This window comes from Meleagris gallopavo, chromosome 1, assembly GCF_000146605.3.
Source record: "Meleagris gallopavo isolate NT-WF06-2002-E0010 breed Aviagen turkey brand Nicholas breeding stock chromosome 1, Turkey_5.1, whole genome shotgun sequence".
NCBI classification, from domain to species: Eukaryota; Metazoa; Chordata; class Aves; order Galliformes; family Phasianidae; genus Meleagris; species Meleagris gallopavo.
Window position 1 is genome coordinate 22,593,176 of NC_015011.2, and position 23,415 is coordinate 22,616,590.

A 23,415-nucleotide genomic window follows, 5' to 3' on the forward strand; every position below is an offset into this window, starting at 1 on the left:
GTTTCTCAGTCATAAAAATGCAATCTGGGCAGAGGGTTTGTATAACATAGGCGAAGTGCAAAAGAGGAAAATAAGTTATTCCCATATTTTGACATTTTATGGTCCTGATTATTTTTAATTTTTTTTTTAATTCATAACTTTTATGTGCAACAGGCTTAGAAAAAAAATGTTTGATAACATTTTGAATATTCAGGTGTTAAATGACAAATGCTTTAATACTCAAACCATTTTACTTCCTCTTCTTCAGTTTGAAATTTCAAACTATTTGTTATCATTTCAGTTTACAACAGAGTTGGTACACCTGTGTGAAAGGGATTGGTGATGAATTTCTATGCTCTTCACCTTACCAAGAGAAAAATGTGGCTGTCTTCACTGAAATTAATGACGCTTTACAGCAAAGATGAGATTTGCCATATGATACAGGATAAGATGTACGTCTGCTTTGACATGATATACCTGCTGTTACAACAGCTTGCAAACCACTGTCCTTAGCTAAGTGACTGACCTCATTTTAGTGCAATTGGCTGTTACACAGATGACCCACAGTCTTAGCAACTCGTCTAAGGAAACATGATAGACTCTCTGGAGCATATAAAAATGCATGAAAATGAATGTTTTAATTTTGTTTCCAGTTTACAGAATAACTTAAGAAAAAAAAAAAGCAAACTGAACTCCATAGAGTTTATTATGATTGGGTTTTTTTGTTGTTTTTTTGTTGTTTTTTTACAAAAACCTGTCTATATAAATGCAGATTCCTCTGAGGTCTTAACAAACTAGATCAACAGCTAAATTTACATAACGAAATGTTCAAGAATTACCTAACTATCCTTCTTGGACTGAAAACAGACATCTACTATCTGAGCTGTACTTGCTAGTTTTGTCTACCTGCAAGTTTCACATCACTATGAAGTTCTGTGTTGAAGAGAAAATGTTTTGACATGTTCCTTTAAACAAGTTTATCCACTTCTAGGTTACAAATGTAAAAAGACAGAATAAGTTTTATTAGTCTTTGAATCGTTCCTGTATTTTACAGAATTTCTGGTTTGTTCTAAAAATCCAGAATTTGGTCAGTAATTGAGTACTACAATATGTAATTACTGTTGTTTTGGCCAAGAAGAAAATAGCAAAGATATTTTAAATTGAGGGGAGAAAAGCAGTTTCTTGGCATTTTTTTCAGATTCCAAAAAGGTTGCGTAATTCCATAAATATTGATGCATTTTCTCTGCCTGGCAAGGAAGCAAATATACAGTCTGAAATCTTATCATATAATTTAATTGACCATCATTTCAACTGCAGAAACAAAATTCTTCTTCCTAAAATAAAGGTTCAACTCATGTTCGCCTGAGCTTCTCTCAGGAAAAAAAGTTAAAAACTGTGAAACATCTCAGCTACCCAGTTCTGATGGTGTTAGTCCCTGTGTCAGTGACAGGCAGCTTTTCTTACAACAAGATTGCCACTGCTGTCCAACAGCAAGGACGGCCTTGTCCAACAGCTTCAAACATTTTGACTTCAATTTACTTTTACCCTACTGCTTTCTACAGGGACTGTCCCCTCCCTGGAAGCATTCAAGGCCAGGCTGGATGGGGCTTTGAGCAACCCTGTCCAGTGGGAGGTGTCCCTACCCTACAGCAGGTGTGCTTTAACTAGATGATCTTAAAGATCCCTTCCAACCCAAACCACTCTATGATTCAGTGATTCTCCAAAAATATACATAAGCAACTATGCAGACTGAAGGCCCTTAACACAAAAAGCGACTATAGAAGAAATAATATGAAAGAGAACCAATCTTCCATAAGAAACACCAGCATTATTAGTATATGTTTAAAGGTAGAGCCCAAATTTCTACTTAGCAGTGAAGGTGCCTTTGCTAGCTAAATACTGCCTGGCACAACTACATTTCCATAAATTTCCATGAGTAGTACTCCAGAGGCACAATCATGCTAATATTAGCTAACATTAATAAGAATGATAGTAACTTAGCATGTGGTTCTAATGCCCTAAGTGGTTCATTTACAAAACTGTGCAGATCTTTATTAATTCCAAATGTGACTTTTAAATTCCTTTTCATGCTTGCATGAAAGCTTATAGAAATAGTAAGCTCGTTCATACTACTGTTGTATTTGAAGTGTACATAGCCCCTTTATCAGGAATTCTCAAAGAAGTTAATTTCCTGCTTGGAGGACACTTGCATGTGTTGCCTTTATTATTCTGTTAGATTTCCTAATAAGAAAGGACTGGGTTGTAGAATAAAATGGTTGGAATGTTATTCTCCTTCCAATTGTTTGCTGAGAAAATACAGAACAAGCAACTAAATCATTGGCACTATGATGGCTGGTGTCTGATGACTTCAGAAATCCAGGATTAAAACTACAGTTATTTGCACAGTCATCACAGCACGGAACTCATTTTTAAGAATGTCTTTGCTTATAATTGCCTGCAGACTGTGGCACCAACTGTTTTGTGCTGGGAACAAATGATGAGCCATATCTTACCAACACAGCAAAACAGATGAGTTTAAGGACAGGACTCCAGTGAAGCACATAAGCGAGATTCCCTCTATTTCGCTCCCACCACTTGCTGCTGATGCATCTTTCTCAAAGTTCTCTTCCTGTAAAGTCTCCACCCTGCCCCTCCTTCCTGACTGCTACCACAATAGCTTTGCCCTTTATCACCAAAATATCTCTAGCTGTTTGCACAGTAAAAAAATAGCCATTTCCTCAGTGCCTCTTGCAATTTTACACTGAAAAGGGAGGGAAAAATGTTCTGCTTTCTTAGTGTGCAATGTGGTATCACTCCAAGGAAACCACTTGCTGATACACTACTACCATCTCTCAATTGCTTTCTGTCAGCTGAGGTTCATACTAGCAAAGTTTTCCACTTCATTTTATCTTTTATAAAGAGATCTTTTTGAAAGTTTCTTCTTGAAACGGTTCTTTTTCACTTACTGCATTCTAAAAAATGGATGTCCTTTTAAAGATAAAATTTATTTCTAAAATATGTAAAACCTTATTATGTATAATGTAATATTTTCTATCAAGAACTCTCAAGACACTCGACTTCTGCATAACAGCAGAAATCACCCCTACTCATTTTATTACCTAGCTTAACTTCTTTTTCACATTTACATTTCAAAAGTTCCTACCAGCTTTGCTTTCTTTTCTCACCATTTCTGTACCCGCTTCCTTTTCTCCTCCCCAATGCAAGTTCTTCCATGCACAATCTGCCCTCCAAGGATGCTTGTAATTCACAGCTGCAGTTCCTTACTCCACTTCCCTCACTTGCCCCAACCAATGCCTTCTTTCCCTGTGCTTTGTTCCACAACATCACTCCCCTGTCCCCTTCCTTAATAATCACACTGACTGAAGTATATTCCATACAGAATAACAATAGAAAAAGAAAATCTAATGCCTTTAGAGAATGAAATTCATCAGATTTGTTTTCAAATGCTTGCATTAAGGCCTATGGAATTATGCCTTTATTTACATTAACTAGAAGATCTGGACTCTCAGCTCTGACTAGGTAGAGTATCACTCAAGGAAAGAAGAATATTCCACTCTGGATGTCCAAAGTTATGGTAACAATTCATCTGTTCTTCACTCCTGATTGTACCTTTAGATATCTAGCCTGATAACCTGGGTAAGATGCTTAACAGAATCTTCCTATAGATCTTATTATTTGTATTCCCCACTCCTTAACAAAGTACCTCAGAAATACAGTCGTATTAGCTTTCATAACACTCACTCACAAATTATACCCTAACAGAAATGTAGAGACAGCTTTTTTTCAATCTGCTTCTTATCTTTCACTGGTTGAGAAGCCAGCCTTATCTACTCATTAAATTCTCATTTAATCAGCTGCTTCTCATTTGTTTACTTTTTTCCTTAGGTGGCCCTAAACAGCCAGGAAACGTGATGCAATGATGTGAGTATCCGTGAAATAATCTCCAAGACCCATCTTAAAATTTTAACTCTCTTTTATATGCTGGCTGTGTTTAGAGAACTAGCGTGCTGAAAATGTGCCTAGGACATGAGCAATGCTGTTTCACTGCCTCTTGTAATAGCAGAGGTGCTATGTCTAACTAGGCAAAACATGCTGCTGCGCAGAGACATTTAAGTTGGCCTAGGCTGATTTAATTCAGAGAGTGGAAACGCAGCTGTGACCAGCTAATTAGATCTTCTCAGAAGTAGCTGAGAAGCAGAGCTAGAACACTTCAGTGTAATGAATTTTACATCTGTTTGCTACCAGAGGTATTTCTGATATAGTACTGCATCACACAAACCTATACTCTAGGCTTTTTTTGGCTCTTTTTTTTTGCTGATAGCAGTTTAGATGCTCCAGCATCAGTTCTCCTCATCACTGGTAAATATGTCCTGATGTAGGAGGTAAGAGCCACTGGCTGAACCTAAGGACGGCTTGAAGCTGGATGTGCTGGCTTCCTGTCATACCTTTACTGCTTAAGGGTCACAACAATAATTCTGTTTCTCATGCTACAGATATTAGCATTTAATTTTATATTAGTCGATGTTGATCTTTGTTCATGAGAAAACAAGGCTATGAGATCAGCTCTCTAGCAGCTTTTAAAAATCCTGTAATGTGTGATATTTAACAGAAGTACATCAGCTCTTTCAGGTTTTCCAGACTGTGAATGAAATCTACATTTTTGCAATTTAAAAAAGGCTTGCACTATGTACCTAATGGTAATGGCTCTATTCCACAGTATCTTGCATGTAGTTAAGAACATATTTACAGACCAAATTGGCAATTTTCAGTTGAAAATCTGCAAAGCTGCAGTTTTCTTCATCTTCCTGCAGTGGCTCATAAAAGGTGCCAGCTTTTTCTTTTTCCTTTCCCCTTTTTGAAACAGTTGTGCAGTGTGTACCCTAAAGGGAGATATTATCAAACTTTGGAAGGGATTTTGCACAGGCAATAACAATCATCACCAAACTCTCACATCAGCCTCTATACAATACCGACTGCTTCTCTGAAGGAAGCAGGAATTAAACCTGCTTCTCCCCAGTCAGAGGAGATTCCGCAGTGTGACATAAGATGCTATGGCTCAAAATCCAGAAGCACTGCACATTACCTAAGCAATATTATCTTCACCAGGGTCTTCTTTTCCTTAGAACTTCTTTTTAATGAAAATCTGTTTCATAAAACATGTTTCAGCATTTCCTTTAAGTTGTATAAATGTACAAAAGATTCTTTTCAATGAGCAACTTTGGGCTAGTCACAGAACGAGAATACAAACGTGACTCGTTAACTAAAAATGTGAATAATTTTTAGACTATATTTTAGAGTATTTCTTCTGATTCAAAGATGAAGATTTAAGCCAGGGCTGTAATGAAAACTTGTTCCTAGCTAGCTACTGCGGGTGGCCACATGACTGTAAAATTAAACACTGAGAAGCTTCAACCATTACATCTGTTCCTAAACGTGGGCTGGGTATCCAGTAAAATCAAGCAAGATAACATTTTGGCTATTTGAATAAGCAGTTGGCAAAAATACACAGTTCAAGGACACACTGTCAAAACAAAGTGGAAGAGATTTTTGGAGATGTTTGTCTTTTCTGTTCCCTGAGATGATTATTCAGCCCACACAACCAATGGAGTACTCTCTGAAAACAGTGAGCCGCTCAGAGTAACATCCCAACATGTGCAAGGCATTTTGTTCATAATGCTCTAGAGGAAACTTTCAAGACAAACAGGGAGCCAGCTATGGGTGGTCTTCGGAATGTGAAGAGGAATGTTTTAGTGTAGCACAGGCTTGGAAAACATACCTACAAGGGCTAACATACGCGTTTAAATCTGTCCTCCAGGTTCAGCATGTGTGTGAGAGTGACATCCAACCAGGCATGCTGGAGGGCAGTAAGCACAGCGCGCTGCATGAACATAAGCTTTCTTCTCACTTCAAACAGCCAGCAAACCTAATTCAAGTCAATCTGCATTTCCCTTCAGACCAATTGGAAAATAGGCATTACAGATAGTTTCAGCCAAAAAAACACAGAAGCAAAGTTTTGTCATTTATCTACCTGTTCTTACAGAGTCTAGAAATTCTCTTTGCCATGATACAAGTGAAGAGGAATGGACTGTGTCAAAAGTGGCATTATGATGAAACTCACGCTATCGTATGCGCTTACTTTCCTCTAAGTTTTTGTACTTCATGTCACACTGAATAAATATGCATCTTGACAACTAGAGTACTAAAGGGTCATTAACATGAAATTATGACAGATGTAATAGAGAGTAGATTTCTGCTAGTCAAAAGAAAAATCCCTTTGACCTTTACATGAAAAAAAATCAATTTTTTAAGACTTAAAGAGTACATGCCAAAGTTATTTCATAAATCTGCTTTTCATTGTTGCAGAAGATGCTCTCCTAAAATGAATATTGCTGACCTTTCAGACTGTGAACCCTATCAGCCTTCTCAATCTTTCTGTATTCTTAGAAACTTTAACTTCTTTATACGGAAGCTGTCTATAATCTGGGATGTCACAGATTTATGTGTATAGTCCTGATACAGTTGTACATGAAATGCCAGCGTTAATGATAATGTTACAAGGAGGTCTCTGCTGCACGATTAGCAATGCTCTGTAGGACTGAAGAAAACCTGAAATGTTTGTGCTAATGCTGATCACAGATTCCAGAGTAAAAATAACTGCCTTGGTCTGGAACATTTAACAAACCACATTTTCCAACTAAAATAACAGCATCTGAATTTGTTAGGTTTAATACCCATCCTAGGAACTCTGTGCAAGTTAAACATGAGGCCAGGTAACCTAAGGACAGAGGAGAATTTGTGGGATGATTCCAAAGTAAATAGTGTGATTTGAAAATGTGACAAGCGCTTTAAAAAAAAAAAAAATCAGTTAAATGTAGCTTTCCAGCATAATTTCAGTCAAGTTCAAAACTGACTGGCACATTACTTTAACATGAGGCAACTGCTGCTTTGCGGCTAGTAGCTGCAGTCCCTTTCATGAAATCCCACTGCCTTGTGATTTATGTGCGCATGCTAGAAAGCCTCTGACCTGATTCCTAAGGCCAAAATAAAGTATGGCCTGTGCAGCAAACTGGAATCTCCCTGGAGCCACAAAGTAATGCTGTGCTTCAGTCAAAGACTCAGGATCATGATAGCAACATCACACCGAGGAGCTGGTAATGGAGATGTGCTTGCACATATGTCGCTGTCATATCACACATTTGTTTGTACACAGAGCTCAGACTTCCAAGCTCAGGTTAATTTTAGCTGGACTCGGATGATCCTGTCAGACCCCTCATCCCTCACTATGTTAATTATTGCTCAGCACTCTCCGCCAGCTGACTTACCTTTTTCAATGTGTGTGAATCACTGATGGGGAAGAAGCAGCGTGTGTCGCTGGCTGCGACCTCCTTGTATCTTCCTTGCCGTGTTTTACTCTGTTTGTTCGGGGAGATCCCGTTAACAACCGCTGAAAGGAAGCTGTTGGTCACGAGGGGAGTCAGGGTCTGGCAGAACAGGCAGACGGCCACCACCAGGGCCAGAAGGAAGGGGCGAGGGCGACAAAGCCTGCGGCACCTGGGGCCGTGCCCACAAACCATGGCCAATGTGCTGTCCTCACTCCGCTCTTGGCCACATTGCAAATGCAGTAGCCATGTCCTGACAGGGTAAAAATGCCAAAGCGAGCTTTATCCAAAGCTACGGAGGGCTTTCCCCATTCCCGCTGCTGAGTGCTTTCCTGCTGCCTGGCAAGAAGTCACCGCGTCCAGAAGAGCAGGGTCCTGTGAACTGCCCTCCCATGGGGCTGTGGGAACAACCTGTGGGAAAGAACAGAAGTGAGAAGCAGCATGCCATGGGGCATGGGGTGCTCTGCCTGGAGCCGTGCCGACCTCCACGAGCCGGGAGGACAGACCTGGTGGCAGGCAGGTGGGCAGAGGGGATCCGCAGCCCCAGCCTCGCAGCAGGAACTGCTCAGCCAGATAGCATCTAAGAATGCAAGAGGTTAAAGCTTAACATGCTCTGTCCACAGCCAAAAAGAGTAAGAGAGTGTACCAACCTCTTGAACAATCGTTTGCTGTTTTTTCTCTCTCGCATTCTCAATTCCCACTTTGTTTTTATAGTTCCTTTCAGTCCGGTCCCTTTAAATTGCCTCTTTCCTGTCAGTATGCACAGACCTCACTCTAAAAGCGATCAGTTATCTAAAAACTGACAGACTACAAAGATTTTCTCTTGCATTTGTTTCGTCCAGATTGTGAGTTCAAAGCTACGCTTACTTACTCAGCTCTTATCCCGTTAGAAGTTTTCCATTCCCCTCTAATGGGCTGCTGATTAAAACCACTTGCTTGGAGCCTGGCTCATGATCCCAGCTTGTCTCACACACTCCGAGGCAGGCACACGCACATACGCACACCATCTGAAGCCAGTTGGACCACAGACTTCATATAAATAAAGGCTGACTGCTTGGAGGGTGGGGCTAAGCGAGCTCAGCTCGGGGCAGGCTCGGGGCTGGAGACGCAGCCCTGCAGCGGGTGGGGAACCAGAGGTGTCCCGCTTGCTGTGTGCCTCCAAGACACCGGCACTGCAATTTTTAGAAAACTGCTGTTACAGCAGTCGGGCTAATTGAAACCAGAAAGATATCTCGAAGGCAGAAGAAATCTGAGCAGCACCTGCAGTATTTTCCTCCAAATTAACCAAAATGTTGTAAAAGGAAGCAGGTTTGCTTGGATGTGTCACTGGCAAAGAAGTTGTCAGTACTTTTCCATAGTAGATACACTAGCTCGTAGCAGAGTATAAATAAAACTTCTCACTAATGTTAAGGAGGGAAAGAAAGGAAGGCAGGCAGAAGTAATCCAATGAGAGCACTTTGTATCTAAGCTGCAGAAGGTCTTAGTTACTACTTCCCCCTGCTGACATGGGACAGGGACGAGACAGATGGGAACAGTTGAAGAACTCTGTTATCTTTACAGACCTAAACTTCTCAATCGAGTTCCTTTAGCTAAAAATATCTGTGTGCACGTCATCTCTGTTATTCTCCATCCTTAGTTATTTTTGAAGAGTTCTTCCTACACTGCCTCATGTATAAGAAATGGCAGATGCTAAATTGTGATATCCCTGGGCCAATCTACACAAAGTAAGAGCAGCAGCATTAGCAAGTCAGAGGTCTACATACAGCAATGAAGAGCAGAGCATGGATTTGTTTGAAGTGCTGCTATTTATTCATCTTTTGTATCTTTTCTTCTTCCAAGCTAAAACTGTCAATTTGCATATAAAAAAAATGCCATAGAAGTGATTCAGTACCTCATACAGAACCTCAGCTGGCACAGGCACTGCATTTTAGCATTCTGTCTGAGGCTGTCCTTGTATAAATTATAAGGTTTTTAGATTATCCTGGGCAGGAAATGGGTACAAAACCTGCTGGTACCCTCCAGTGGTAGATGCTTTCCATCTACCCAGAAGATGCCATTTCAGCTCTGCAGAAATCCACTGCTTGTGCTTCCTCTCCCAGCACACCAGCTCCCACCCTCTGGCCCTGCTGCTGCCAGCCTGTGCTGCAGAGCCTATGATGAGCCAGCAAACTGGGCCACTGGATGCATCCATGCCATACAATGGAGAGGCACCCGGGGAGCTGGTTCACTCAGAGGAGTTCTGCAGAGACACTGCAGGCAGTCTGGGAATCGCAGGACCCCATCTGTGGAGGAGAAGCACAGCAGAGTTGCTTTACTGTTGCTTTACTCTTGTAAGAGTTTGCCCTGTGGCATGCTCTGCTTTCTGGGACTAGAACCCTCAGCTGTGTAGGTGGCACTTGCACAGTTGTCAGCTCCTCCCAGCTTTCTAGTGAGGGAACTTGCAGAGTTTTCCATGCTATTGCTAGAAGACTTGACAAAAATAGCTTGATAAAGATTAAAGGCTGCTTAATGGTATGGAGCCCACAGTCCCTTGCAGCAGTCCTGCATGAGAACAAAGTAATTGTCTCTTTTCCCCCTGCTCCCTCAGCAGCCCAGCAGGTAACTGTGTGCTACCTCCAGCCTGACCTAATTTCCTCCTGTTCAGTTAATAACTGGAGGCTTTAAGTCCACGTTTCCCCAGCATCTCAGAGGCATTTCATCCATCCTGCAACTCCGAGATCACTGAAAGGCTCCAGGTTTTCAGGGCAAGCTGGCAGGTTTTTCTCATTTATTGCACCAAGGTTAATACTGCAGACACATAGAGGATGGGAGGTCAGCAGAGGGCAAGCAGATCTCTTTGTGTCCTGGGGATCTGCATTCTGTTCCTCTGATTTTCCCAGATGTTCCAAGGAGGGAGCTGGCTTTTTCCCTATGTTTTGTGGTTTCTTTTCATCACAAGAACATGCAATGCAATTTTTCTGAGCTGTAAATACTTCCCTCATTCACAGCTAGCGTGCAATGAATATGATTTGTCGTCTTCTAATTAGGATTTCGTCACATCTCTCAGCCTATGTCTACTGACTTATTCGGTCACATTTCAACACTGAGAATTAAGCTAGGACTTTTGAAAATTGAGACTGACAGGGACTAGCATTAGCTAATAAAGAACTAGGCCTTCAGTGCATAGCGTTCAAACAGCCACAGAACACAATTGCCTGTAGGATCAAAAATATATAATTCTTAGTACCCACAGGTACATGTATGTATTTCAGACTTCTTCATAGAAAGCCACAAATCTCCTTTTTCTGGCATCCCAAACAATTAAGGATTCATTTTTCTATTCAGAATTGCTGGACCTGTCTGGCTCACGTCTCCCTGCTCCTTCCACTCACACTAAACTGCACACACGGATGCTCCCTGCAGAAAGAAGTCAGCTGCAGTCCAGCTCTGCATGAGGCAAAGTCCTGTAGGGACTTCTGTAAAAACCAACCAGACATGACTATCACAAGTGATCTCCCATGCTTGCAGCCAGAATCCCAGCTCATCCACATCACCTGGAACAGGCAGTAAGTCTTGAATGAAACACTGGCACAGAAAAGACAAAAGGAAAATAAGACTTGATAAAAATTGCAAGAGACTAGGATTTGAAAGGATTTAGCCAATATACCACACAGGCACCATTCGTCATCTCGCTGTAGTTTTAAGCAATCCAGCTCCTATTCTTGCAGCTTTCATTTGACATTAATCTCTGTTTGTGTAGAGATGAAAGATAGTGACCAATGAAGAATGATTTCAGTGGTCTTCGTAGTGACCTGGACACATAACTGCCAAGAGCTAAGCAAGTAGGAAATATGAGGTGTGGAAAGATAGAAGGAATTTAAGGCCAGTTGAACGTATCCTTTTTATGCATGCTTAACTTTAATCAGAGATCTAACGTGACTCATCCTACAACTCTAAGTAAAATTAAGTCTAGATAAACGTGACTGTAAGACCAAGACTTGATGTAATAAAAACCATTTTGCATCAATAGTTTCACCATATAGAGGCTTCCAAGGAGAATATATGTTTAAAAACTATTAATTCTTGCTGTTTTTTAAAGCAAGATACAAAGTTCAAAGCATAACATCCTAGAAACCATTTTAATGATGAATGAGTTCACATGAAAAATAAGCTCAAAGAGATCATTTCTAACTGGGCTGATCATCAAGTCCTTGCAATTACATTTGTCATCTTCACACTGCAGACCTATATGTAATTTTCATTGTTTATGGTCATCTTCCATGATAAAAATCCCGATTTCCATGATAAAAACTATACCAAGGGCCACAAATTCACACTAAATTCAAATGCTGAGTGAGCATTAATAGCACTGTGAATAAGTAAACTGTATTGGAGAGAGCCCACTCAGCTGCAGCCCTTCAGGATTCTTGACTTCACCCTGAATTCAATCCAGATTGCAATTGGATTTGCATGTGTCTTCAGTCCTGTGTGTGGTCCCATTATGAGCAGTGAATGAGGAATACTGGCACAGAGGAACAAAGTCAAGAAAATAGGAGAAATATATTTCATTACTGCTTTGCAAGTTGGAAGATGTGATATAACAATCGAAGTTTAAATTAATTCCAGCATGGAAAAAAAAAATGGCTCTTTCCCCTTTTCCCATTCATAGACCACTGCAGGCCTCAATGATGTTGTAATTTTGTTCCACAGAACACTCCAGAGACAAGTTTTCACGTCTTCATCCTGCTTTGGCCCAGCACTCCGATCCTGGCTCACAGAAAAGACAGCCCAGTAGAGAAGATTCTGCGAATTCTTGGAAGGCAAAAAAGCTGATGTTAACAGGACATGAGTACTAGGGGAGACTCCCCTTTTGTCTTTGCTTTTCATTATTGCTTGATTGATTTAATCTCTTGTCTTTATGTAAAAGGAAGCAAATGAACTGGACTACACAAGCAGTGTATGCTTCTCTGGCCAGAGGGTTTGCAGCTCCTTTATATGTACATTCTTGTATAGTCCATTTTAGCTCTTTAGTCTGATAGTTTGATGTTCTTTTTCTTTAATTGTGTAAAAAGCTGTCATAGCTGAATGTTGAACTTCAAGCAAGATGCTATTAGATCTCCAGTTCCACTGACAGATTACCCAGTCCAGGAAATCCCTGCCGTATAAAGGAGAACTTTGCCCTTTCCCCTGACTTTAGCTTCTGCTCCAGCTCTTCCTGCCTTGTGGTGGTGCTCATTAAGTCCTTTGATCCTTACGTGAGAAAAAAAAAGTGTGCAGCGTGGTTGGTTTTCCAAAAAAGAATGTTGAATCAACCCTTGGAGAGGTCCTATGGTCCCTGGTGCTGGTACAAGGCAACGAGCAGGAGAGGGCAAATGAAAGGAGATGTCAACAGAGGAGGGGAACAGGCAGCTCATCAGACCACTGTCTTCACCCCAGTTAACCTAAAGCTTTAGGTAGGATCTGGGTCTACTTAGTTAGTCCAGAGATTTTTCTTTGTATCTCAGCCATGTTCTTTACTACTGTCTTTTGGTACAATGTGGACACTGAAACACGTGGTTCTATTTCTTTCTTTATTTATTTATTTTAATAGCACAAAAGGCTGCTTGAGGTGTGGGTAACAGGAAGCAGCCAAAGGACAAAGTCTTTTGAAGAATAAAAAAATTAACATGTCAGGGAAGAAATTGATCAGCTAATTCCTTGTTTCTTCCTTCTCATTGTTACGTTGTGTGTCTGCTACACACACCTCTTGAAGCAGTTATTCTGGTTACACACAGATCTATGGATTTTATAGCCAGTTTGATTGCTCAGACTCGCTGGCTGCTGCTGAGAGCAGCATAATGATCAGTGATAATCAAAAGAATGTGCAGACAGGCTGTAAGAACACAGACTTTATCTCTGGGTATGAAGAACGGAAACAAAGTGAAGAACTCGTGGATTCTGAAGACATTTGTGTTATTTTCTATTTTGATGTAATTTCTTTCCTTTATTCCTTTCTTTCTTTTTTACATATTAAACTGTCTTTATATAAATACATGAGTTTTCTAACTTTTACCTTTCTAATTCTCTCCAGCGGACTATTAAGAAGTAAGCAAGCAGCTATGTAGTTTTTAGCAGCCTATAAGGGTTAACACACAACAGTTCTTTCTAGTGCCCAATGTGAGGCAATAAAGGGTTTTGAGTTAGCAAGAGATTTGACTAGAACATGTTAGAGGAAACTCAGAATTTTTATATCTATTAAACTGCTGCTGGTCATGATACTGACTTTTTTGTTCTCAGTGTTGTTTTTGATTCATGCCATGCTCCTTTTTTGCTGTACATCAAGTATGAAATCTTGTTAAAGGCTGTTTTTGGCTTTTGCAGTTTGCAGTGCTGTGTAGCACTTTGTTCTTACATTGTGCCATGGAGAATTATGGTAAAAGCACTAGCCCTGAGCCTAATCTATTACTGAGGCCCTGCATTGCTTGCCTTGGAGACAGTTTACAGTCACACTGTTTCCCTATTCTCTTCCAAGGGCCAAGTGTTGGAGAAAATAAAGAATCACACCTTCCCCTTTCTTCTCCCATGGGGAAGATGTTTCTAGACTTACAATAATGACTTCTTGGTATTTTGAGCTTCCTTGAGTAACCAGCACGGAATCATTCCATTTATAGAACAAATTGTCTATTTACTTTGTATTTTTGTTCATTTTCTGGTTAATCAGTTGGTGGTGGTTGTCTCTTTTGTGGGCTGTTTTGTTCTTTTCAATTACAGAGGAATCACTGGATGCCATAAATAGACCAGGCATTTGTTGAATAAAATCTTCTATCACTAAAGCCATTGCTCTTAGTTTTTGATTTTGCAAAAATTACAAAATAATCAAATCATACAACCATAGAATCTCAAGGTTGGAAATGACCTACAAGATCACCTAGTCCAACCATCCTCCCATTATCATTACTACCACAAACTAAACCATATCTCGTTGCTCCTCATCTAGACACCTCTTGAACACTTCCAGGGATGGTGACTCCACCACCTCCCTTGGCAGGCCGTTCCAGGGCCTGACCACTCTCTGAGAGAACAAGTCTTTTCTCATGTCTAACCTAAACCTCCTCTGATACAACTTGTGGCCATTTCCCTGGGTTCTGTTTGTTGCCTGGGAGAAGAGGCCAAACCCCTCTTAACCACAACCTCCCTTCAGGAAGTTGTAGAGTGCAATGAGGTCTCCCCTAGCCTCCTCTTCTCCAGACTAAACAATCCGAGCTCCTCGTAAGACTTGTGCTCCAGGCCCCTCACCACTTTCGTTGCCCTTCTCTGGACATGCTCCGGGGCCTCAATGTCCTTCCTGTAGTGAGGGGCCCAAAAGGATAACCAGAATCCCAGTACAAAGAAGCTGAGTAAGCACTGTGTTTGTATCAGTCACCATTTCCATACAGCTATGTTTCAGTTTGGAACTAAAGCATATCAAAGGGATTGTTTGCCAAAACAGAGAAGTGTGAGGTATAAAATAAATACAAAGCGGATAGCTAACAAACTTTAGAATTAAGATTATAGAGTTGATTTAAAATCATATCATAATTAGCTAAATATGAAATCAAGTCATGGTTTTATAATGTGTTCCTGTAGTTATGAAGAATATGCAAGTGTTTACATGATTCCTTCCTTCGTTAATATAGATATTGGTGATTAAGATTTAAACAATAGTTAAAAGGAAACTTTACAATCTTTGCCATTAACATGCTCATGAGCCTTCATAAAGAGGAATTCCCAATACATTCTTTCCCTCCCTCCTCTTAACAGAAATCTTTAAGTAAATAGCAGTACCTGAGTGTTTGGAAAGCAATTTCAAGATGAAAAGCACTTTCAAGTTGGCAAATCTTGAACGTTAATGTAGCTACTAGTCAAAACACCTTCAGATTGGATTTTTTTTTTCTTTTTTATTATTGAGAATCATCTTTGGTTTTCCTGTCCTGGGCTAAAACTTACCTGAGATGTTTTCCCAGTGCATATTTTACATTGTATTATAAGAAAAACCAACAGTGTCAGAGACGAATGGCAAAACTGTTCAAAACCATTCTGGTGTAAGTGACTCTCTACGAGGTAATTATTACATCTGAAACCAACACCTCCTTGGGCAAAATATGCTCTCAGTCAATGCCTAAGAAAATTTATACACTAGATTTAAAAACATTACCATGACAAGAAAAAATATCCCTGTGCTTCTGAGAAGAAAAGATTCCCTAATTCTATAGCACTTCCCTGAGTCCTTCCAGCACTCAGGTTTGCAAACTTTTTCCAACCGTCTGTCCCACATGTATTTTTCTGAAAAGACACAGTAAAACTTGCTTTGAAATCATAAGGCCACAATTTTGCAGGTGAAAACAATATAGAATTATATTCATTTTGCCACCCTATTTCTGTTTCACTCACTGCTGTGTGTAAAAATACCATACAACCATTATTTATTCTGTTGTAAAGAAAGGCTTAGTGTAATCTTAATTAGGAAAATGAAATTAACAGAAATAAGTTTGTGTTCAGCAACAAAATATACTTAGGATTCTCCCAATTCTTTTTATTTTTAGGAACAACAGACATAATTGTAGCTGAACAACTGAGTCTACTTGATGTTGTTTAAGAATCCCATCATTGTACCCATAAACTTCAGCAAAACTTTTCTTGACAGGAAGTAGCCCGTTTCATCAATGTGGACATACTTGTTCTATTTAATGTATATGATACCATGGAATAACTTTCAGGAAGGCTCAGAGCAGTCACAAAGCATAGAAAGTCTGATAATAGAGTACAAAGTGCAAATAAGTGATAGGGGCTTTAAAGATGTTAAAACTGCTGTGTATCCTACCATTGCTCTTTATTTTCTAAAGCATTTGATAGATTTCTTGCCCAAACATGAGGCAAGTCTTTCTAACTTTTTTTCCAGTATCTTTACAAGTACAGTTAGTTAGCAAATAGTTAATGTCATGTTTATAATAAATAATTTATATATAATGTGATATAAGATCAAAGATATTGCTTATACTGAAATATAAGATGTGATATATGCAAGCACAAGTCTTTACCAATTCTTTACTGTGAGAGTGGTGAGGTGCTGGAACAGGCTGCCCAGAGAGCCTGTGGATGCCCTGTCCCTGGAGGTGTTCAAGGCCAGGTTGGATGAGGCCCTGGGCAGCCTGCTCTAGTAGTAGATATGGAGGTTAGCAGCCCTGCCTGTGGCAGGGGGTTGGAGATTCATGATCCTTGAGGTCTGTTCCAACCCAAGCCATTCTATGATTCTATAATCACACAACTTGTTGGCAATGTTAGCATATTTAGCAGCTCCTGATATGAGATAAATCTTTTGGAAAGAGCTGCTTTATGTTTCTTTATAGAACATCAAACGATTACAAACACAAGAGATGCATTTGAAAGTGCATGAAGAATGTTATTGTAAATCAGCATGGAGAAACTGGAGTGTGGCATTTTTTTTTCTTGTTTTAATCAAATAATTTTAGGCAATTCTAGAAAGAGTAACCAAATGGCAAAGGCAGTGTTCATTCAGGGTGGCCTAAATTCAGTTATTCATAAGTCATGCCTGGATCCCTTTTGCAGTTCTCCACTTCAGAGACTTTAATGAATCTTCAAAACAGAACCCTCTGCTGCCAATGCCAACAGGGTTCTACTTCTGTCCCTTGTCACCTCTGTTGAACAAAACAGTGTGTGGTCCAGACATTCCAGCAGAGTGAGGAGGGAGACAAAAAACTTAGCTAAATAAAGCCAGATCACAGTGAAAATACCTCTCTGGTGAGAAGGAACAGAAGTGGGAAAACAAACCCCAGAATTTCTCATCTTTATTGTGTGCAGTTGAACAACATTTTGAAAGCTCAATAAAGACGAAAAGAATGCAAATTATTTTGTGCTATTCAGAAAGATAACTGAGCTGTATTTTCAGAGCAGGAAGCATAAATATATTTTCTCTATTTCACTTCAGTCTTAGAATAAATTAAACTGAGAACTGAGGTAGAAGTGCTGTTTCTTAACATCTTCTTAAAGTACAAATACCATCTACAAAGCATAGATCACTTTTTGTTCTATTCCAGTGCTCAGCACACTGGTTCCCAGTTTGTGATACTACAAATACTTCTTAATCCTGAAAATTCACCCAAAGGCTTGAGCACTGAGAAGAAACTGAAAACAGCTGCATTGCCTAATGCCAAAGGCTTACCTAACATAGTGATTATACCCAACAGCTCTCACTGGTGGTAGTGGTTTAACCAAGCTTGGCATCAAACCTGTGTTCACTCACTCTCCTCAGGTAGAATGGAGGACAGAACTGTAAAGGTAAAAGTGTGAGAACTTACAGGTTGAAGTAAAGACAGGTTACTAATAGGGCAAAAGCTGCAGGCACAAACAAAGCAAATAAGGAATTCATTTGTTACTTCCATCAGCAGGCAGATGTTCATCCATTTCCAGGAAAGCAGCTCTCCTCATGGGTAATGTTTTTTTGGGAAGACAAATGCTATCACTCTCAGCGTTCCCTGCCTCTTCCTTCTCTACCCCAGCTTTCATTGCTGAGCCTTGCACTATATGGATGTCCCTCTGGCCAGTTTGGGTCAGTTGTCCTGGTTATGTCCCTTCCCAGCTCCTCACTGGCAGGGCAGCATAAGAAGTTGAAATGTCCTTGGCTTTGTGTAAGCACCGGTCTGCAATAACTGAACACCTGTGTTACCAACAATCTTTTCATTAAAAGTCCAAAACACAGCATTATACAAGCTTCTATGAAGAAAATTTCATCCTGGCTAAAACCACCATAATATCCACCCCTTATTTCATACTGCATATGTCATGCTCAGCTCACACACTATCTGAGACATACTCATTAATCACCACCCTTTCATTAATACACATTCCCTTACTCGATTGACCGCATCCATGAAATGGCCATAAAACGTCCACTGAGTTCTTTACCTATGACTTAGTAGTGGCTTGGGACAGGGGAGGCAGTGTGTTCTGTGGAGTTACTGAATGCCAGAGACAACTTGGGTCAGGTCATCACTGCACTTGCACTGGTACTTCTGAGACTCATCTGTTGGTTCGAGTGGTTCCTGCTAAAGAACTTATTAAAATATGCAACTTAGGTCATGATTTACAACAATTTAAGGGCATATGCATTAGAATCTCCACCTCTTGTCCTTTTGGACTAGGCCATAAAGTTTAATATTGTGATGAACTCCTCTCTTTGCCCTTGCTTCCAGCCTGGGCATATCCATTGGCCACAGTTCCACAGTCCCACAGACACTCAGGCATGGCTTTATCCACAGACATGGATGTTGCAAGGTGTACCTCCTGCAGCATGCACTTCTCCATGGCCATAGGTGCTCTGAGGTGTACCTGCTCTGGAGTGAACTCTGTGGCCACAAACATTTTGGAGTGTACGTGCTCTCATATGGACTCATCCACAGGTCACATTTCCTCTGGCTTGAGTTCAGTCTGAGTTCCAGCCAGTCTGGTAAGCAGCACAGGGACAACAGCAATGCCCTGGCTATCTGCCAGCCCAGGCTTACAGCCATAGCTATTATCAAAATGTTTCCAAGCACAGCAAAACAAGATGATAAGGAATAGAGCAAACAGCACAAGCAAAAGCAGCCACTAACAAGCACTGCAGTCTAAAATAAGGTAAGGGAAGCAAGCCTCGGCACAAGCACAGGAATCTGTCAAGTAGCAGCTAAACAGCTATAACATCTATGAATTTGGTCTAACATACCCCATATTCCAATCAAATCTCTCATCTTGAACCCTTCATGCCCCATATTGGATGCCAAAAGACAGTATCACAAAATCAGAATCACAGAATGGCCTGGGTTGGAAAGGACTTCAAGGATCATGAAGCTCCACCCCCCTGCCACAGACAGGGCCACCAACCTCCACATTCAGTACTAGACCAGGCTGCCCAGGGCCCCATCCAACCTGGCCTTGAACACCTCCAGGGATGGAGTATCCACGCTCTCTGGGCAGCCTGTTCCAGCACCTCACCACTCTCTCTGTAAAGAACTTCCCCCTGACACCCAAACTAAATCTTCCCTCCCTCAACTTAAAACCATTTCCTCTTGTCCTGCAGTTATCTACCCTTTCAAAGAGTTGATTCCCCTCCTGTTTGCAGGCTCCCTTTAGGTACTGAAAGGCTGCAATGAGGTCATGCTGCAGCCTTCTTTTCTCCAGGCTGAACAAGCCCAACTCCCCCAGTTTGTCTTCGTAGGGGAGGTGCTCCAGTCCCCTGATCATCTTTGTGGCTCTCCTCTGGACCCTCACCAACAGCTCTCTGTCTTTCTTGTGCTGGGGGCTCCAGACCTGGACACAGAACTCCAGATGGGGCATCACAGGAGCAGAGTAGAGGGGGACAATCACCTCCCTGTCCCTGCTGGCCACCCCTCTTCTGATGGAGCCCAAGATACCATTTGCTTTCCGAGCTGCAAGAGCACATTGCTGGCTCGTGTTAAGCTTTTCATCCATCAAGACCCTCAGGTCCTTCTCTGCAGGGCTGCTCTCAAGGACCGCTCCTTCCAGTCTGTATGGATGCCTGGGATTCCTCCGGCCCAAATGCAAAACTTTGCACTTTGCTCTGTTGAACCTCATCAGGTTCACCTGGGCCCATCTTTCTAGCCTCTTGAGGTCCCTCTGAATGGCATCCGTTCCTTCTTCTGTGTCAACTGCACCACTCAGCTTGGTGTTGTCAGCAAACTTGCTGACAATGCACTCGATTCTGTCATCAATGTCACTGACAAAGATTTTAAAGAGCACCGGTCCCAATACAGACAGCTGGGGGACGCTGCTTGTTACCGGCCTCCACCTGGACATAGAGCCATTGATGACCACTCTCTGTCTGTGGCCTTTCAACCAATTTCTTATCCATCGAGTGGTCCACCCATCAAATCCACATCCCTCCAACTTGGAGATAATGATGTGGCGGGGGACCATGTCAAAGGCCTTGCTCAAGTCCAGGTAAATGACATTGGTCACTTTCCCCTTGTCCACCAATGCCGTCACTTCATCATAGAAGGCCACCAGATTGGTTAAGCATGACCTTCCCCTGGTGAAGTCGTGCTGGCTGTCTCGGATCACATGCTCATTCCTCATGTGATCAAGCATGTTATCCAGGAGGATCTTCCCAGGCACAGATGTGAGACTCACCAGCCTGTGGTTCCCGGGGTCCTCCTTGCTCCCTTTCTTGTAAATGGGAGTAACGTGCCCCTTCCTCCAGTCATCCGGGACCTCACCTGACAGCCACAACTTTTCAAATATGATGGAGAGCAGCTCGGCAACCACCTCTGCCAGCTTCTTCAGAACCCTGGGATACACTCCCTCTGGCCCCTCAGACTTGTAAACATTCAGTCTCATGAAGTGGTCTCGGACCTGCTCTGTCCTCACAGTGGAGGAGGATTTACCGCCCCGGTCTCCATCTAGAGGTTTAGGGATGCAGGGCTCAGGGACGTGAGGAATACTGGAATCCTGGCTGCCAGTGAAGACCGAGGCAAAGAACTCATTCAGTACCTCAGCCTTCTCTTCGTCCATTGAAGCCGGTTCTCCTTTTACATTTACCAAAGGAGGTACACTCGCTTTGGCCTGTCTCTTCTGGCCAGTAGGACTATCACAGCCATACAGGAACAATTCCCTTGCTATATGTAATTTCTAACAATCATTCTTTAGTGAGTTTTTGTTCCAGATGTATAACTTCTGCATTTTATGCCTTTGCTGATCTCGCTCCAGTTAGTTTTTAAGTCACATTTTACATTCATGTAAGCTACGTGGCAAGTTTTACAATGTAAGCACACAGTAGGTACAAAAAAGCTGCTCTTTTTCTTCATCCTGGACTACCTGCTTCTTACTCCTATCAAAAGACAAGTCTTTTCCATAGAACTCATGAACTTATAGACACGTTTTATCTTTACTAAGCTGCCTCTTTTCCAGACAGAAGCCCCAACTAACTCAGCTGTTTCTCAAATGTACTTTCATCCTCCTATGTGAGACTTTCCCCATTTTACTACATTTTTGTGGAAGGGTGGATCAGAATTTTACACTACAGTAAAACCTAATGGTGCCATCAATTTACACAGTGTAGAACTCTCCTCTGTTTCATTCTTTATTTCCTACTAAGTCATCCTTAGTACCTGTCTGACCTGCTGCTGAGCAGAGAAACAATGTTCCCACAGAATTCAGTAGGTAATTCCAAAATCATTTATTTCCTTACTCAGCAATAGCTAATTCAGAGGCTGCAGATGTAGGTGAACGGAGATTTGTTATTTTAATCTTATTTCACATTAAATTAACAAACATTGAATTGCATCTCCTGTTTGATGAGATACAGTATCATGAGATTGTTTTGCTACTTTAACACTTCATTTTCATTGTTTTGAGAACTCAACACAAGCGCAAACATTTTGTCACCATTTACCCTTCTTTAACTATCTTTTACATAACCACTGAGTAGCAGAGACCCACAGGACGCCCTTAGCAGCCTCCCCTTATTGGGGATATTGGTAACTTACTTCTTTACTCTTCTATTTTGCACATTTTGTAACGTTAAGAGACCTCCTCTCCTCACTTACTGCATTAATGAAACACCCTGTCTAACTGCCTTAATGGAAACTGCATCAAGCTGGCTGTCTTCTACTAAGAGCTTTCCCACAACTCTAATGAACACAAGGCAACGACTCTGCCAATATGCATTTACTCACTCATGCACTAATTCTAATCTTTATCAATACACAAGGAACTGAGAACTAGGTTTGTAAATCCAACTTGAAGCTTAATTTTTATTGCTTGTCAGCCCTCTTGGTATTTTTCAAATGCAGTAACAGCAGCTGAGATACTCCCTACAAGAGTCTTTCTAGGACTCCCATAAACATTTGCAGTATGTTGCAGACTCACTTCTACAGTACCTTATTTTGAGAGCAACCTTCAAGCATCCTGCAGCAAAGACCCCAGTATTCAAATCTGTCTAACCTCCTACAAGTTGAAGAAATAATTTAGCTTGCCTATCGCAATCTCATAAAAATTCATTTCTTTTTGCACTCTAACCACCCACTGACCCATTAGCTTCTGACAGGCTTCCTGCACAGGAAAAAACAAAAAGCATATATATGTACAGGTATACGGGAACTGTTGTGTCACAGCCTGAACCACTGATTGAGCACCTGTGGAAGGGACTGGGTCAGCCCTGGGAGCACAGGTGAAGGCAATTCACCTGTGAGACCAGAAGGGGTGGAGCCTGGCTGCACTTCTCCTAGACCTCATTTAAGGGCTGACTGGTAATGGGGGAGGATTTCTTTCTGGAGATTCCTCCTTGGTAGACCTTTCCTCTGCAAACCTGGAGTCTTCTGATAGAAGTGAGCAATCTTCTTCCCTTCCTACATTGTACTTCTCTATTGTGCTAATCCTTCTATCGTTGCACCTTTGTGGTAAGTATTTCCCATTGTATTGAGCTGTCTAAATGCTACAAGTTTGACTGTTCTGCATGTTTACCTTGCACGTTGCATTGTTTTGCACTTTTGTCTTTCCCTATTTTCTTAGATGCTAATGAAGATGAAGATTTTTTTTTTAATAAAATTGCTTTGCTAAAAACTGATTTATTTATTTATTAGATTTGCAGACTCTGCACCATCTTAAGTATTGTCACCACCAGTGAAGGAATTTGTTACAGAATACCCCAATTCTTATTACATTTAGTCCTTAGTTCGAGAGACTGAGTCCTTCAGTCCGAGGGGAGTCCAGATTACCTACTGCCTGTTTAACTTCCATTCACAGATTAGCACCAGTTTCAACAGAACAAATAGTTTTTCTTATCTCTCTGGTCTCAATAGCCTCCCTCAAAACCAGTTATACAAGTCCTTAAGTTTTTTGGTTTTTTTTTTTTTTTAGCTTAGATGTCTACAGAAACACACACACAGTAGGCTAATTTCCCCACTTTCAATGGAATCTTAATTACACTGCCTTTTTTTTTTTTAATCAACTTATATCCTTTTACCAAAGTCATGTTTTCTTTTCATCTATTTTTCCTCAGTATAAGGACTTAAAATAACCAATTTCT

The 23,415-nt window shown here is 41.1% G+C and overlaps 1 protein-coding gene and 1 long non-coding RNA gene across 5 annotated transcripts in view; one reads left to right on the forward strand and one right to left on the reverse strand.

Annotated features, from left to right (window-relative positions):
* CPED1 (cadherin like and PC-esterase domain containing 1) overlaps window positions 1–8,403 on the reverse strand; it is a 143,537-nt gene extending 135,134 nt beyond the window's left edge. For 3 of the 4 annotated variants that reach the window (XM_010706395.3, XM_019612395.2, XM_010706403.3), the window contains exons 1-2: window positions 8,251–8,403; window positions 7,323–7,790 (exon numbers count right to left, since the gene is read on the reverse strand). In XM_010706395.3, the coding sequence (XP_010704697.1) occupies window positions 7,323–7,574 (252 nt within the window). In that variant the 5' untranslated portion in view covers window positions 7,575–7,790; window positions 8,251–8,403. Of the gene's footprint in view, window positions 1–7,322; window positions 7,791–8,029; window positions 8,224–8,250 lie in introns of those variants that run through there. The other variant, XM_019612394.2, reaches the window with a different exon arrangement.
* On the forward strand, window positions 168–7,303 carry LOC109365577. The gene is made up of 3 exons (XR_002111277.2): window positions 168–431; window positions 3,886–3,921; window positions 5,816–7,303. It is a non-coding gene; the product is annotated as an uncharacterized LOC109365577 (long non-coding RNA).
* Window positions 8,404–23,415: the final 15,012 nt, after the last annotated feature.